Raw genomic sequence first — 17712 nt, forward strand, 5'->3', positions numbered from 1 at the left:
GGATGCTTAGTTCATTAACATTCAGCCTGTGTTTTAGATATAAATGTTAAAAACGATAAATATGCTCTAGGGACCACTTTCACTGCCTACCACCTTTTAAATTATAAAACATTTCAAGCATACATGAAATAGAGCGGGCAGTACCCATCCACCACCTTTATTGATGAGCTGTCAACTCAGCTGTAACACTCACCCTAGGCCAGGAATGGGCAATCCCTGGCACACATGCCAAACATGGCACGCCAGTAACTTTTGCTGGCACACAAAACCCTCTCTTATAATCTTCCATTTACAATTTTTGTGAACATTTGAATGACTTGAATGTTAAATTACAAGGAACTGGCAAGACACTTGATGTTATGTTTGGTTACATAAAGGCTTTTCAAAAGAAACTGGAAGCCTTTAAGAGGGATGTGGATGGTGAGAGATTTAGATATTTCCCAAACTTCAAGAGGCACATCAAAGACTTCCCAAAAGATGACAGAACAGACTGTCAAAAACTGTTTTTAAACATCATCGAGTCAACTATTGAGCAGTTCTTCTCAAGATTTGCGAAATTCAGAGAACTGGAAGAGACAGCAAAATTCATGAGGTTTCCAGACAGCATGAAACTGGAGGAACTAAACTTACAAATGTTTTCATGGATAGATAGACATGGCTGACTTTGAAATGCAGTTGATTGAATTTCAGGGAAACATCTTAGATAAATAAATAATTTTACATAATATGTATACATAAAAAATAAATGGATTTATCATTATCATATACTGTGTTTTTGTCGCTTGAATGAATTTTATTATTTCTTCAAGGTTCTTCACCTACATACACCTTAAGAGATATCAAGTAGGCGTAACATGTCTTCAAAAAATTAGGGTTGGCATGCAGAAGAATTTTGAGTCAGAGATTTTGCTGGTTTTGGCATGCACTCACAAAAAGGTTGCCCACCCCTGACCTACTATGTGCATTTTAACACTACTAATTTTTCCATTCCATTAGCACAATATAGGCTTCTATTTACTTGTGTCCTTTTCAGTTTTCTTTGGTGTTTTACAGTTTTTAGAGTACAGGTATTTCACCTCCTTTGTTAAATTTATTTTAGTTACATTATTCTTTTTAATGCAGTTGTAAATGGGATTATTTTCTTAATTTCTCTTTCTGATAGTTCATTATCTCTCTATATATAAAAGCCTAAGCGACCATTCAACCGGTAGCTATGGTGCACACTGACCACCAGGGGCAGATGCTCAACGCACAGGGATGGAAACATGGAACAGACTGATGAATCTCAGAGGGAGGGGAGTGGGGGGAGGATGGGAAGAGATTACCCAAAGATCTTATATGCATACTAGTGGCCCAGTGCATGGATTCGTACACATTGAAAGGAAATTAATTAGAAGGTGGCCGGTGGGACAGGACTGGGCAAGACAGGCTGGACATATCCTGAAGCCAACATCCCCTGCTCCCTTGTGCACCGGGGGGAGGGGGGAGGTAGGGGGGTCACTTGGCCTGGCCTGCAGGGACAGGGCCGAAACTGGCTCTCTGACATCCCCTGAGGGGTCCTGGATTGCAAGAAGGCACAGGCCAGGTTGAGGGACTCTAGTCTAGAGGCCAAACCTCTAGTCTTATGTAATAAAGAGGTATATGCAAATTGACCGTCATGCTGTAATGGTCAAGATGGCTGCGCCCACAGCGGAGGCTGAGTTCCCATAATGAGCCTTAAGGAGCAATCAGCAGGGAACTGAGGCTGCACCCCCCCTGCCTGGTGGGGCTTCACAGGGGACCTCAGGCCATGCCCCCTGCCCCGGCGCAAGGCTGGGGGACCTCAGGTTGTGCCCTCCACCCAGCAGGATTTGATGAGGATCTCAGGCTGTGTCCCCCACCCAGTGGAGCATGACAGGGGACCTCAGGCCAAGCCCCCCACCTCGGTGCCAGGCTGGGGGACCTCAGGCCGTGTCCCCACCCTGGTGCCGGACTGGGGGACCTGAGGCTGTGCCCCCCCCCCCGCCTGGTGGGGCTTGATGGGGGACCTCAGGCTGCACCCCCTGGCCTGGGCTAGGGGACCTCAAGGCACACCCCCAAGCCCAGGCTGGGGACCTCAGGCCACACCCCCTGCCCCGGCCCAAGCGACCTGAGGCTGTGCCCCCCCCCACCTGGTGGAGCTTGATGGGGGGCCTCAGGCTGCACCCCCACCCCGGCCCAGGAGACCTGAGGCCGAGCCCCCACCGGGCGGGGCTTGATGGGGGTGAGGCTGGCTGGGTCTGGATCTAGCCCCGCCAGCCAGGTCTGGGTCTTGCGCAATTTTGAGGCGCATGTGGGTGGGCGGGGACTTGACTTTGGGTCCTGCGGCGTGCCCCAGACTCTGACAGGAGGAAGATTTTCATATACATTTTACTAATTTTCTTTAATCTCTGACACTTTATAGAGAAAGGGCAAATAGCAATATTAAAATATTTCCTCTAATTAATTCCCTTTTAATGTGCACAAATTTTGTGCACCGGGTCACTAGAATATTAAAATTCAACTGATTGCCGAAACCGGTTTGGCTCAGTGGATAGAGCGTCGGCCTGTGGACTGAAAGGTCCCAGGTTCGATTCCGGTCCAGGGCATGTACCTGGGTTGCGGGCACATCCCCAGTGGGAGATGTGCAGGAGGCAGCTGGTCAATGTTTCTCTCTCATCAATGTTTCTAACTCTCTATCTCTCTCCCTTTCTCTCTGTAAAAAATCAATAAAATATATTAAAAAAAAAATTCAACTGATTTCTGAATATTAATTTTGTATCCTCACACTTTGCTGAATTCACTTATTTTGAGAGTTTCTTGGTGGAATCTTTATGGTTCTCTATATAGTATCATAGCATCTTCAGATAATGATAGTTTTACTTTTTCATTTCCAATTCAGATGCTCTTTATTTCCTTTTAAAAAATATATATTTTTATTTATTTCAGAGAGGGAGAGGGAGAGAAAAACATCAAAGATTAGGGAGAATCATTGGTCAACTGCCTCCTGCATGACCCCTAGTGGGGATCGAGCCTGCTACCTAGGCATGTGCCCTTGACAGAAACCAAAGCTGGTACCCTTCAGTCCATAGGTCGACACTGTATTCACTGAGTCAAACCAGCTAGGACCCTTTTATTTCTTTTTCTTGTCTGATTGCTATGGCTGGGACTTCCAATACTATGTTGAATAAAAGAGGTGAAAGTGAACATCTTTGTCTTGTTCCTGGTCTCAAAGGAAAAGGTCTAAGCTTTTCATCATTGAGCATGATGTTAGCTGTGGGTTTGTCATATATAGCCTTTATTATGCTGAAGTACTAGATCCCATTAAGAGTTTTTATCATAAATCAATTTTAGATTTTGGAAAATGCTTTTTCTGCATCTATTGATTTGATCACATGACTTTTATCCTTCATTTTGTTTATGTAGTGTGTCACGTTATTTGATTTGCATATACTGAACCAGCCTTGTATCCTGGAAATAAATCTCATTTGATTATGAAGTATGATTTTTGTTGTTGTTGTTTATCCTCACCTGAGGATATTTTCTCCATTGCTCTTCAGAGAGTGAAAGGGAGGAGGGGAGGGAGAGAAAGAAACATCAATGTGTTTCTCTAACCACGGAGAACACTGGCCAGAGCATGATGTAAAGTATTGCAGAATACAGTTTCCTGATATTTTGTTGAGGATTTTTGCATGTTCATCAGGGATATTGGCTTATAATTTTATTATTTTTGTGTGTGTGGTGTCTTTGTGATTACCATGTGTTTCCTATACCAAGCTATGTTTATAGCAGTATATTTTAAGATGATGGTTGCTTAATTAATTTCAGGCACATTCTAAAATTACTACGATTTTTATTCACTCCCCCATATTTATGTTGCCTTTTTTTTTTTTTTTTTACCTCTTGTGTGTCCTTTATTGTTGTAATTATACATGATAGTCCTTTTTCTTTTACCTTTTATGCTAGCTATATAGTTGGCTCATCCACTGCTTTTATAATGTTTGCCCTTGTCAATGAGTTTTTCTTCCCTGTATTTTGTTATTCATATTTTTTATCGTTTCTTCTTTAAAAAGTCGCTTTAACATTATTCCTTCAAATAGGTTTTCAATCCTTTGCTGTCTTCTTCTGGTACCACTATGATGCCAATGTTGGTATACTTAATGTTGTCCCAGAGGTTTCTTAAACTCTTCTCATTTTTCCCCCCAAATTAAATACTTTTTAATAGAAAAATATCATCCCAGATGTGTGATTTTCTATCAAGCATAAGCCTCATGCAAAATTCCCTCTTAGGAATATGAGCTATGGTTTTTTGTTTTTGTTTTTCTATTTGTTTTAATTGTCTAAAGTTTTACATGTTTTCGTTTTTCCCAATTGACCCTTCCACCCCACCAGCCATTCCCACCCCGGGCAAGTCCCCACTGCCCCAGTGTCTGTGTCCAAGTCCTTTGGTTCCCCCCACCCACCCCAATTTGTCTCTGGATCATTTGTTTTTTTCCTCACCCGAGGATATTTTTCCATTGATTTTTAGAGAGAGTGGGAGAGAAAGATAAAGACAGAGAGAAATATTGATGTGAGAGAAATGTATCAACTGGTTGCCTCCTGCATGAGTCCCTGCCAGGGCCCAGGCTGGGGAGGAGCCTGCAACCAGGGTATGTGCCCTTGACCGGAATCTAACTTAGGACCCCTTCGGTCAGCAGGTTGAAGCTCTATCCACTGAGCTAAACTGTTCTCACTTTTTTTTTAAAGTATATCTTTATTGATTTCAGAGAAGGAAGCGGAGGGAGAGGGAGAGGGATTGAGGGAATCATCGATCTGTTGCCTCCTGTATGCCCCACACTGGGGATCAAGCCTGCAACCTGGGCATGTGCCCTGACCGAGTATCAAACTGTGACCTCCTGGTTCATAGGTTGATGCTCAACCACTGAGCCACGCTGGCTGGGTATACACTGTTCTCACTTTTTAAAATTCTTTGCATTTTGCTCTTCCAGTTGGGTGTTTTCTGCCTTGTCTGCCAGATGAGTGAATCAGTCCTTTGCTTTCCCTGCTGTTGACTCCCTCTAGTGTATTCTTCATTGCAGTTATTGTATTTATTTCTGACTGGTTCTTTTTCATGGCTCCTGTCTCTCTTTAAGTTCTCACTAAGTTCATCTATTTTTCCTGTGAGTTCATTGAGCATCCATCTAACCAGTGTTTTGAACTCTGTATCTGGTAGATTGTCTCCATTTTGTTCTTTTTCTGGAGGTTTTTTTTTCTCTCCTGTTATTTTATTATTATTTTTTAAATATATTTTATTGATTTTTTACAGAGAGAAAGGGAGAGAGCTAGTTAGAAACATCGATGAGAGAGAAACATCGATCAGCTGCCTCCTGCACATCTCCTACTGGGGATGTGCCCGCAACCCAGGTACATGCCCTTGACCGGAATCGAACCTAGGACCTTTCCGTCCGCAGGCCTACACTCTATACACTGAGCCAAACCGGTTTCGGCTCTCCTGTTATTTTATTTGGTACGTTTGTCTCACTTTAGCTGCCTCTCTGTATTTGTTTTTATATATTAGGTGGAGCTGTTATGTCTCTCAGTCTTGGCAGAGTGGCCTTAGGTATTTGGTGAGGCCCAGTGGCTGTCTGCCAGTTCACCCGAGCTGGGTGCTCCAGGGGTATCCCTTGTGTGAGTCGTCTGTGTCCTGTTGTAGTTGAGCTCTTATTGCTGTTGGCACATCAGGCTAACTGTCTGTGAGGGCTGGCCATGAGGTGAGCAGACAAGCTGTTGTGTGGGGGATGACTCCATGGAGCAGAAGTTGCTTTAGCGGGGCTGTGGTGCCAGCCAAATCCACCCTTAGGTGTGTCATTTGTGGAGCTGGTTAGTTGGTAGTCTGGTGTTGAAGCCTCTTTGGAGGAGCTCTAATGCAGGCCATTTTCAGCCACCCTTTGTGCCTAGCTTGGGGCTGCTTGGTGGGAGCTACAGTTGGTTGTCTCTTGTGCTGGACTTGGGGGTGCTTAGGAGAGGCTGCACTGCAAACCACGGCCTGCTGCCACGAGTGCTGGGCTTGGGACACTGCGTGGGCACCACAGTGGGAACTGAGGCTAGCTGTCACATGTGCCAAACTTGTAGGCACTTAGTCGAAGTTACATTTCAAGTCAATACTGGCCACATCTTATGCCAGGCTTGGGGCCCCCCGAAGTGAATTATAATGGAAGTTGAGACTGGTCATTGTTTGTGCTGGAATTTAGCCACTTAGCAAGAGGTACAGGGCACACCGAGGCCATCCTCTGCTTGCTTAGGGTTTATGGACCTTTGAGAGAGTTTAGGAAAGTCTGCAGTGTGAGCCCAGACAGGCTGTTTGTGTGGAGAAGCTGCGTAAAACAGATCAGGCTGGCACACAATTTGGATGGGGTGGGATCTCAGGAAATCACCAGGGTGGGGCAAACAGTTTCGCCAGGTGGGTGGAGAGCAAAGATTTCACACTTGCCTGTGAAATCTGGGTGGGATCAACAAAGGAGAAATGGCACCTGCTGGCTCGAATGTCTCTGGAGAAAGCCGTCCTGACCCTTGCCCCTCCAGACCTGGCTCTGAAGCTAGGCAATTCGGTTCCTTCCTGTATGTCCCTGGCCTTTTCGAGTTGTCTCCCCACACTGGAGCAAAGAGCTTGTGAGTCTGTGAGGTAGCAAATCCATGCATGGCCCTTCAAGAGGAATGCTGGGACTCCAGAAGCCCGTCTCACTCAGATGCATTCCCCACTGGTCTGCAGTCAGATGTTATGGGGACTCCTCGTCCTGGCATGATGCTGTGGGTTTGGGAGCCTGGTGTGGGGCTGGGACTCCTCCTCAGGGGGGGGGACTTTCACAGACTGGTATGAGGGGTGACGACACACTCTGGGTGTGAGACCTGCCTGTTCTGTGTCATCACTCCTCTTACCAGTCAACATAGCTTCTTTATATCCTTCATAATGAGAATACTGTTCAGCTAGTCTTCAGGGTTTACATACTCCACCATCTTGAATGAAGTCCAACCTATGTCTTCTGATTGTAGCACTCAGTCCATTCACTTTTACTGATAGGTGTGTACTTATTGCCATTTCATTATTTTTTTCATGGTCGTTTTTGCTGTTCTCTGTCACTTTCTTCTTCTCTTGATCTTTTTCCTTTTGATTTGCTGGGTTTTTTAAAACATTTTTTGGGTTCCTTTTTCTTTATTTCCTTGTGTATTTTTTGCAGGTTTTTGGTTGTGGTAACAATGAAGTTCACATATATATCCATCTATATCTATACCAGTCTACTGTTAATTATTAAGTTCAAATGTATTCTTAAAGCCTACATCTTTACTTCCCCTTCACACTTTATATTGTTGATATAAAGTTTTATATCATTTGTTTTGTATATCCCCTACTTATTAATTTTGATCCTTTTAACTTCCATAATAGTCTTTTAAGTGGTTGATTCACTGTTTGTTATATATTTGCTTTAACAGTGAGATTTTCTTTTTCTGTCCTGTATTTTCTTTTTTCCATTACAGTGGACATACAATATTATATTAGTTTCAGGTGTACACCCTAGCTCCACACTGTCTCTGGATGGGGCATCTGTATGTGCTCATGCAGCAGTGCACCCTGTCTCTGCAGTTTCTCTGGAGGGGACAGCTCTGCACGCAGGTCCTGCAGCACTTTGCTACTTCTGCACTCTTTCTGGTGGAGTCCTGTGCATGCACTATGGTACTTTGCTTTTCCTGCTGGAGTGGCTGGGGAGGCATTATAGCAGCATCGCAGGCCAACCAGAGCACCTGGTTAGAACTCGCATCCTCTATCCAGGCACCGGGGAAACGTAAACAATGGCACTCACTGGGTTCTCTGATTCTGTAGTGCTCTTGCAGTTCCCCTACCTTCTATTTGTGTTTTCTCCCTTTTTAAAAATCGACTTTCAGAGAGAGTGGAAAGGAGTGGGGAGGGGCAAGAGAGACACACATCAATTGGTTGTCTCCTGCATGCACCCTGCAACTCTTCAGTGCACAGGCTGACGCTCTAACCACTGAGGCACACGAGCTGGGGCTCTGCGTTCTTTCTGCCTGGCACCCCCAAAATACTTCTTACATTAGATTTAGTTTTCTGTGGTAATAAATTCCTAGGAATGACTTTTATTCTCTGCCCCATACCCTAAGCTAAGCTAAGCTTTAAAGGATGGGATTTTTATTGAGGATGAATCTCTTAAGAGTCCTTGCGAGGTCTGTGGACCTCAATCCAATTCCTCACGTTGCTAGGACCTAAGAGTTTACCTCCTGTCCTTGTGTGACCTATAAAACTGAAGCACCTTGGTTACAGAGACCAGGAATTACCTTTACTCTGAGGCAGTCACAGCATCAGCCACACATCATGCTACTCTTTTATTTCCTTTGGTTCTGGCCCCTGGGGTTTTTCCCCTTGAAAAACATTCTTTAAAGTCAGCCATATAGTTCAAACAATGTTTATCATGTTTTATCCAGCATTCCTTACAATTTTATAACTAAGGCTCTCAGGCTACCTAATTATCTCCTTTAGCTGCTGGAAATGGAAGTCTAGAAAAATATTTGACTGTCTTCTATGTCATTTTTCTTTTTTACATTAAGTCATCAAAACTGAACATAATAGTCTAGTTCTGTTCTAATCATTTCAGAACATTACTTCAATATTTGTGCACTACTTATCCACCAGATGTTTTGTTTTTCTCAAATTACATCACACTATTTTGGGCACCATTTTATAAATAAGGAAACTGAAGCATGGCAGTTTAAGGTCACATGGCAAAGACCAAGACTAGATCTTTTGTAAGCTTTGGAATATTTCTCTAATATGTCAAGGGAGAGAAGATAAAGGTCTATGGGAACATTTAGTAAGTACGTCCTACGTGCTACCTCTATAATATGAGATACCTGACAACAGCTGTATAGACACTACAGGCCTTATCACCCCATTTTAATAGATGGGGAAGTAAAACTCAGGTTAAATAACTTCCGTTAAGGTCCTTTCTTAGTGTCAGAGCTAAATTCAGTCAGAATTGACTACAAAAAACCATTTTCTTCCTTCAACACCAGGAATCAGCAACTGTAAAAGGCCAGTAAATATTTTAGGCTTTGCAGGCCATATGGTCTCTCTTGCAACTATTTCACTGTTGTAGTGTAAAAGCAACCAGTGAAAAACATAAAAGAATAAGCATGGCTCTGTTCCCATAAAACTTTATGTAAGAACACTGAAATCTGAATTTCATATAATATTCACATAACAAAATATTATGCTTTTGATTTTTTTCGACCATATCTATATTATAAAAGGCCTGTGGCCCTAAGCCGTATTGACCAAAGACTGACGTGGGTGGGCAGGGCTGCAAGCATGGCGAGGTCATGTGATTTTGCACGCTGGGCTTCTAGTACAAGGTGCATTCTTCACAGGCCATACATAAACAGGCAGCAGGCTGGATTTGGCCCATGGCAAATGGTTTGTCACCCTAGCTCCACACTATACCACCGTCTGAAAAATGAAATGATCTAATGTCTTTATTTCAAATATTCCTTTACTGGGTTAGCAGAGACAAGGGAAAAAGAGAATGAATGGAACAGGTTTTTTGGGGGCCCTCAGTGATTGAGGGGATTGTTGCTGCACAACCTCCTCACACTGTACAGTGGGAACATGCAGTGTGGAAATGTCTTGGTCCAATAATAAATGTCTTTTTTCACTATAAGCTCATTTAGGAAAGATAACTATCTTCTTACTTTTTAAATTTCCTTTAATGTTTAATAGTCTATTGTACAGTTAAGTGCCCAGTAGGTATTAACTGATAAATATTAGTCAAGTATTATGCTATTTAATTCACAGATTCTGTTTAGTCGTCAATGGGTACAATATATAAGTAGTTCAATTAAATGAAAAAATTATAAACCCTGGCTGGATAGCTGAGTTGGTTAGAGTGTGGTCGCAATATGCCTAGGTTTCAGGTTCAATCCCTTGGTCAGAGTACATACAAGAATCAACCAATGAATGCCAAAAAAAGTGGAACAACACACTGATGTCTCTCTCAAAACAAATAAAAAATTATTAAAAAAGAAAAAAATATAGAAGTCAGATTATATGCTTGGTTCAACTGAACACAATTATCATTTTCTTTTAATTTAGTATAAGGGACAATTATGAAAAAGATTTCTTGGCCCTACCTTTTTTGACCCAATAGTTGGAGTATTTGCATGTAAATACTAAGTCTGACATTCCTTCCTCCTCTAGAACCACTTTGGTGATCTGGACAGTGGCCATTACACTGCTTTCTGCAAGAACTCAGTGACCCAAGCGTGGTTTAGCTTTGACGACACACGAGTCAGTGAGATTCCAGATACTTCAGTTCAAACTGCTACAGCATATCTCCTGTTCTACAGCTGCCAGCCCTTTTCTATACCTATAGAAAAATGCTAGGAAAATGGTGTTTCCTGAAAGTTGCAAAACAAGCAATCAGAAACTGGTACTGAAGTTTTGCCTTATTAAATTCTTGCAACTTACTTGCATCACTGACATTTTTCTTTCTGGTGTATTATTATACAACCTTATATAAGATACTAGAGGCCCAGTGCATGAAAATTCGAGCACGGACGGGAGGGCCCTCAGCCGCCCCGTCTCACAGTTTAGGAGCCCTCAGGGGATGTCCTACTGATGGCTTAGGCCCGCTCCCCACTCTTGCCTCTCTCTGTGGGAGGCAACCGGGCTGGTCAGGGGAAGGCGCCACCCCCATCACCCTGCCGCTGCCTCCAGCCTCCCTCTATAGGAGGTGACCAGGCTCATCAGGAGTAGGCGCTGCCCCAATCACCCCACCGCTGCCGGCCAGGCAGGGCTGCCTGCCCTCGGCCCTTGCAGCTGCCGCGGCTTTGTCCAGAAGTACATTTGGCTGTCTGGTCTAATTCGCATATTATGCTTTTATTATTATAGATGTCTATAGCCAAGAAAATGGGTCCTGGCATATTGAAAATAATACAATACAAATGGATTGGGGGCCTTTTAAGCACTGCAGATTATGCAGTGAGTTCAGGCTTTAAAATTCAATGTTTATTAGGGTGGATTTTTATCATAAAACATCTGATAATTTGATGTATATTTCCAACAAATTATTTTCCAAAAATATTTAATAAAACTAAACTTTTGTGCTAGTAGCTCTGTGTGCTTAAGAATGTGATCTGAAAATATTTAATTGATCAGATAATTTAGCAAAAAACTATGTCTCTCAGACAAATGAGTCCCTGAGGTAAATGATAAATTCTAAGCTCCTCTATTCCTTTTAATACATCACTCTGTAAAGATGTGGGGCTCATAATGCAGTTCACTTTGTAGTAATATGTGATTCCTATTCCTTTTTATCTCAATTCTAAGAATTCTACTACTTTTGAGAGAATGAGTCTGGGTGTTATATATTGTGACTCCCAAATCTGAGAACCCTAAGTGCTAGATGCAGTTCTGGGTCAAGTTGAAAAATGAGTGGAATTGAATCCTGATGCTAACAAGGTAAGTGAACTGAATTTTAAGTCAGTGTAGTGTAACAAAGAGTGTGTGTGTATAAAATCTATAGTTCTACTGTCCTATATTTGATAATATAAAATTAAAGACAGAACACTTACAAGGTTTTTAATTATTTTTTTCATTAAGATTTTAATATAGGTGTAAATGAAAATTCTCATTTTTAAAAAAATTAGAGAAAAGTTTCCATTTATTTCTTTAGAATAAAGATTTAGTGCACAAATACAGCCCAAAGCCAAAAGAAAAATAGCTTTGCCCTGTCATTTCCCTAAGAAAGCACTGCAGTTACTCAGAATAGGCCAAAAGAAAAAAAGCAATCCCTGGAGTTCTAGATTTCACGGAAGGACCACATGATACTATGTACATCGATTTGATGTGCAAGTGTGCAATAAATATATACACATACATTCCTATCTGCTTCATATCATTCTAGAATATTCATAGATCAAGCTGAGGTTTAGAAATGTGAAAAGGCCATTAACAGTGAAAACGAAAACAACGGATACACAGTTTTTAGACCAGTAGAATAATAATGCATAGCTACTTATTTTAACTTTGGAACAAACTAAAAAAGTTATTATGATGTCAATGATACCTCTAAGGAATGCTTACTGCAATACTTGTTAAATGTTATTGGTCGGTTTTTTAATAATATCACTGACCTGGGATATATGGTATTAGTAACACAGCTCTCATGGTCTTACAATTCCTCTAAATGGCCACGTAGAGCTGGCCAGGATCTTTATAAGCATTTCCAGAGTTGTGTTGCTCAGCCTTCTAAAAGATAACTAGCTTACAACCTACTACTTATGTGGCTATATCGGTTGCTCGTGGTCCCAAGGAAGTATAAAAGAGGATATAAGCTGCTGAAGATTTCACAGAAGAAACGGAGATATCAGAAACTTCATGATCATCAAATTTAAACCACCGCTGTCTTGCTGCATTTTTGCAATAGGCAGTGTAGTGGCCTCCATCCAGCCCACCATAGTGATTCTGTGCCAAATAAAAGAGAAAATAAATTCAGACGGAGTTATTTAAAATAGGTCAATAATTTCAAAACTTTATTTTGTTACTTTCCTACAAGATAAGAAACCATTTGAAACATTATTTTTAGTTTGCTCTGAAAGAAAAAGTATTTAATTCAATGATATACTTACTGAAACAGAAAACAAGTTATATTTCTTCAAATTGTTCTTTGGACCAATAACATACTGTGACAAGTCAAGATTTTCTAATGGAAAGTCCACAGAGGTCTGTAATTTTTGCTTCCACCTGCCATCATAGGAAAAACTGCAAAGCCAAACATGACAGCAATTATATGACAGAGGAAAGACATAAGAATGAACCCTAATTCATTTTAACAATCCAGACATTTAACCAGGACCACAAAACCCATTTCAATCACACACTCGGCATTTTAGTAGTGGAGGGCCCTAACTGGTTTGGCTCAGTGGATACAGCATCAGCCTGCAGACTCAAAGGTCCCAGGTTCGATTCCGGTCAAGGGCATGTACCTTGGTTGTAGGTACATTCCCAGTAGGGGGTGTGCAGGAGGCAGCTGATCGATGTTTCTCTCTCATCGATGTTTCTAACTCTCTATTCCTCTCTCTTCCTCTCTGTAAAAAATCAATAAAATGTATTTTTTAAAAAAAGACATTTGGTTTCACTGCATTTTACAAGTGAGGAAACCTAGGCACATAGATATCAAATGGCTTGCCCAAGGTCAAACAGCTAGAGTGGCAGAAATAGGGCCACACCTTGGTCCCTTGATCCCTAGGCTAGCTAGGATGGTTAGATGCATCCTCTATAGCGGTAACAGTTCTGAAAAACCCCACTTGTAATGCTAATCTCTACCAAAGTACTGAGGAAAGACTGGAGAGAGCTACTCTCAATTGAAGCTTCCACTTTTGGAGAAACTAGAGCTGGAGACTGCAAGCATGCAGACTAGTGACTGAAATAATGCCATTGCATTATCTGGCATATTGTGCTCCTTTAAATACCAAAATTCGGGTATTTTGGTTGGAGTAATATGATTACTTCAGAATCATTTTTAAAAAACCTGAATTCTGAACCATTTATATTCTTAGATATTCTCCAAGAGTAATACAAAGCATTAAAAATTTTAACAGAACAAGTGTGTGATTATTTGTGTAGTGTTTCTCTCCAGTCCTCAAGAATTAGAAAAGGATAATTGATCTAATCAGTTTTGTTAGGAAATTTACACAAGATGAATTTGAACATGTCAATGTTAAAATATAAGAGTCTCCAATAATACAACATATAAAACAAAAATCATAGCCCAGTCGGCAGTGGCTCTGTGGTTGAGCACTGACTTATGAACCTGAAGGTTGTGGGCTCAATCCCCAGTAAGGGGTGTGTAGGAGGCAGCTGATCAATGATTCTCTCTCGTCACTGATATTTCTATCTCTCTCCCTTCCTCTCTGAAATCAATAAAAAAAAAACATTTAAAAAGTAGGCAATGGATCCTCTCTGAAATGAAGAAAAATATTTAAAAAATAGTTCTCAGTAAAAAGATGAAATTTCCTTTAAAAAAGTTTTTCAAAAAAATGACTCAAAGTTACCACTCCACAGATGGAATACATAAAGACAAAAGTATTGGAGCAGAAGACTGGAGACATATTTTACAGCTCTTTCTCATTATTCCTTCTATTGCTACAGGCCAGATCTTTTTCACTGGCTGGAAAAATCTGGACAAAACGATGTCTGCACTCAATAATGTCACCCTTAAAATAACACTTTAAAAATATCATTTCATTTTCAGCACAAGGTTAAATCTCTTTATGTTTAGTTTATTGTTTGGTAAGTTTTAAAAAATATATATTTTATTGATTTTTTACAGAGAGGAAGGGAAAGGGATAGAGAGTTAAAAACATCAATGAGAAAGAAACATTGATCAGCTGCCTCCTGCACACCTCCTTCTGGGGATGTGCCTGCAACCAAGGTACATGCCACCGACCGGAATAGAACCTGGGACCCTTCAGTTCGCAGGCCGACGTTCTATCCACTGAGCCAAACCGGTTAGGGCTGAATGATAAATTTTATCTGCTAAAATGTTATACTAAATAACATATTAATACATTTTCACTTATGTTTTGTAATGATTTAAAATTTTTATATCTGAAATGCAATAATTTAGTTTCACTGATGTTTTAAAGACAGAATTACATGAAAGACTGAGTGGTGGTATCATTTTGCTCTGTTACTGCAAATACTAAGGTGAACCAGAGTCTCATCATTTCGCCTTATTCCCCTGGAGATACCCTAACCAGAGAAATCTTCCTTGATGATGCATCCTTAGTAGGCAATACCACAAAGTGACTTAGAATAAAGGATTTAGAATTCCTTCTAAACAGGTAGAAAATATTGTGCCCTTTACCGTTTCAGATGTACTAAAAGCACAGGTGGTAACTTCCAGATTTCTATCTTTTTTAGAGAATCCCTTCGAGCTCTGCAATGACTGCAGTAAAACCTGTTATTATCTGTGAGTTTTTCTTCTTTGGAAAATAACCTAAGGCAATCCTGGAGGGCAAAAAGAAGTAGTAGATACTCATTAATTCATTTCTTTAACACAATGTCATTGAGCATCTATTCAATAATTTACTCTGCCTAGATGAAGGGGACAATAGTAAACTAGAACAAAATAGTTCCTGCCCTCACAAAGTTATGATCTGGTGAGGAGCGCAGACCAGAGAGCCTTCACTGACACCACAGAGTGGCGAGTGCTGCCTGTGGTGACCAGAAGAGCTACTGCATTTCCTGAGAGTATACTTCTCCTGGGGGCTCAGGGAAGTCTTACTGGAAGAAATGATAGCCTCAAAGAAGCTAACGTGAGAGATCAACAAGCGACCTAAATCACATTGCTGTTGTATGGAAAACAGGATGTTTATTTGATATCCCCATGTAAAGCAAATTCTTATAAAAAGAAGTTCTAAACTAAAGTCAACATAATTTTCCATAATTTTAAATTAACTTTAAAATACAAACTTAAAAAAACAAAAACCCACCTATTATTTATCAGCTCTGAAAGAATATTTAATAAGAAAATAGATCTGTAAAACAAAAGAATTCTTTCTTGGGGAAATTTTTTTCTAATCCACATAAGCCTAATTAAGACAATTTATGTGTTAGTTTTACCTATGTTTATAGGGGTAAAAAAACAGACATAAGTGACTGAATAAAGTATCTTTTTATATGCATACAAACAGTGTTTTTATTCAGTAAATCCTTTTCTCTCAATAATCAACTTACCTGTAATGTACATTTACTAGTGGATGCTAGGGGTAGAGACAAGTACATGAAGGCCTCAAATGTCCTAGACTTTCTGTGACAGGTGAGGCACTGTACTGTGGATTTGAACTGACCCTGGAAAAGTGCTACAATAATGGATTCATTGAGCTGCTTGTGTTTCTGCCAAGCATGTTCTGCTGCTTTAAAGTCATCAAGATGATCATTATTTTCTTCTTTATGTCGCTTCCGATTATCAGCCTGGAAATAAGATTATTTAAACTCTATATTAATATCTTAAAGTCAGCATGGAAATATAAAATTGACAGAAATGTATTAAAGACAAACACTTCACGGATTTTGAAATACTTCTGATTCTTTTCATAAAGGAGTTCTAATCTCATTAAGCACTACAAAAAAATTCTAGCCAAAAACCCCACTTTATCAAAAGAGTATGACTTGTTGGAAGTGATTAATATATTTCTATTTAAAAAGCTGAAAAGTCTGATTTTAGAAACAGAAAACATGCTACATGTAGCTGGGAGTTTGGGCTACAACCAGACAGATGTTATTGTACTGTCCTAGTGTCAGGGATGCACGCACACACATATACACTGTGTGTCCCTAGCAGCTACTGGCCAGGTACTCCCTCCCTTCCCCCAGCAACCTGCCAGCACCAGGGCTTCCCTCCCTTCCCATGGTCATCTGCCGCTGCCAGCCAGGGCCTCCCTTCCTTTCCCTGGCTGGGCCGCCCCCTGGTCAACTCCTGGAAGAACTCTGGTCAAGGGGATAATTTGCCTACTATGCTTTTATTATATAGGATATTCATATCCTCTCCAACATATACAGAAGATACATACACACACACACACACACACACACACACACTATATTTATGTTTATGTATGTAAAAGTGTGTATATAGGTATGTATGGGGGACAGCTTGGTGCTAAAAGGAAACCATAGTGTTTAAACAGATTGGTCACTTATGTAGAGATATGCCACAATATCATTTGTGGTTACGTGGAATACTTATTTTAGAAAAAAAGTATAATCCTATCTAATAATAGAGAAACATGGTAATTAACCGTAACTTTGCTACCCTTCCCACTGGCTAATCAGGGCGATATGCAAATTAACTGCCAACCAAGATGGCGGCTGGCAGCCAGGCAGCTGAAGTGAACAGGAGGCTTGCTTGCTCCAGTGATGGAGGAAGCCAAGGTTCCCCGCCTGCCAATGCCGGCCTCTGAGCTGATCTCTAAGAAACAATGTTGCAATTATAGAAGCAAAAAAACCCCCAGATACCTGCTTTCAGCCTTCAAAGCTGGAGCGAGCAGGACCGAAACAATGTTGCAATTATAGAACCCAAACAAACCCTAGATTCCTGCTTTCAGCAGCTGAGGCCTCAAGCAGGAGCCGAGACTCAAAGCAAAAGCCGGCTCTCAGCTCCAGTGATAGCCATAGAAGGTAAATAAATCCCAGAATAAAAGAAAAAAAGAAAAAAAGGAGAGGTTGGGAGTTACAGTTGCCCGCCAGCCTGAAAATGGCCCCTCAGCCCCTCACCCAAGACCGGCCAGGCACCCCATGGGGACCCCTACCCCGAAGGGGGTGTGACCAGCTGCAAACAGCCATCATCCCCTCATCCAGGCTGGCCATGCACCCAAGTGGGACCCAACCCTGATCCAGGACACCCTTCAGGGCAAACTTGCCGGCCGCCACCTGTGCACCAGGCCTCTATCCTCTATAGTAAAAGGGTAATATGCCTACCAGCACCGGGATCAGCGGAGCCGCAAGGCGTCCCGAACCCGGGATCAGCGGAGCCGCGAGGCCTCCCGGCACTGGGATCAGCGGAGCCGTGAGGCCTCACTGCCCCAGTGTTAAGCGGGGCCGTGAGGCCTCCCAGCACTGGGATCAGCGGAGCCGTGAGGCCTCCTGGCCCCTGGAGCAGCGTGTCA

The 17712-nt window shown here is 41.5% G+C and overlaps 2 protein-coding genes across 4 annotated transcripts in view; one reads left to right on the top strand and one right to left on the bottom strand.

The window, feature by feature from the left end:
* Window positions 1-10608, top strand: part of USP50 (ubiquitin specific peptidase 50) — a 31142-nt gene extending 20534 nt beyond the window's left edge. Inside the window, exon 7 of the mRNA XM_006756007.2 lies at window positions 10238-10608. Within this exon, the coding sequence (XP_006756070.1) occupies window positions 10238-10423 (186 nt within the window). The 3' untranslated portion in view covers window positions 10424-10608. The remainder of the gene's footprint in view (window positions 1-10237) is intronic.
* Window positions 10609-11628: 1020 nt separating this feature from the next.
* The window catches only part of USP8 (ubiquitin specific peptidase 8), a 65737-nt gene continuing 59653 nt past the window's right edge, over window positions 11629-17712 (bottom strand). For all 3 annotated transcript variants that reach the window (XM_006756008.2, XM_006756009.2, XM_015558933.1), the window contains 4 exons: window positions 15782-16018; window positions 14910-15052; window positions 12670-12802; window positions 11629-12505 (listed from right to left, as the gene is read on the bottom strand). In XM_006756008.2, the coding sequence (XP_006756071.1) occupies window positions 12320-12505; window positions 12670-12802; window positions 14910-15052; window positions 15782-16018 (699 nt within the window). In that variant the 3' untranslated portion in view covers window positions 11629-12319. The remainder of the gene's footprint in view (window positions 12506-12669; window positions 12803-14909; window positions 15053-15781; window positions 16019-17712) is intronic.

This window comes from Myotis davidii, unplaced genomic scaffold (genome assembly GCF_000327345.1).
Source record: "Myotis davidii unplaced genomic scaffold, ASM32734v1 scaffold132, whole genome shotgun sequence".
NCBI lineage: Eukaryota > Metazoa > Chordata > Mammalia > Chiroptera > Vespertilionidae > Myotis > Myotis davidii.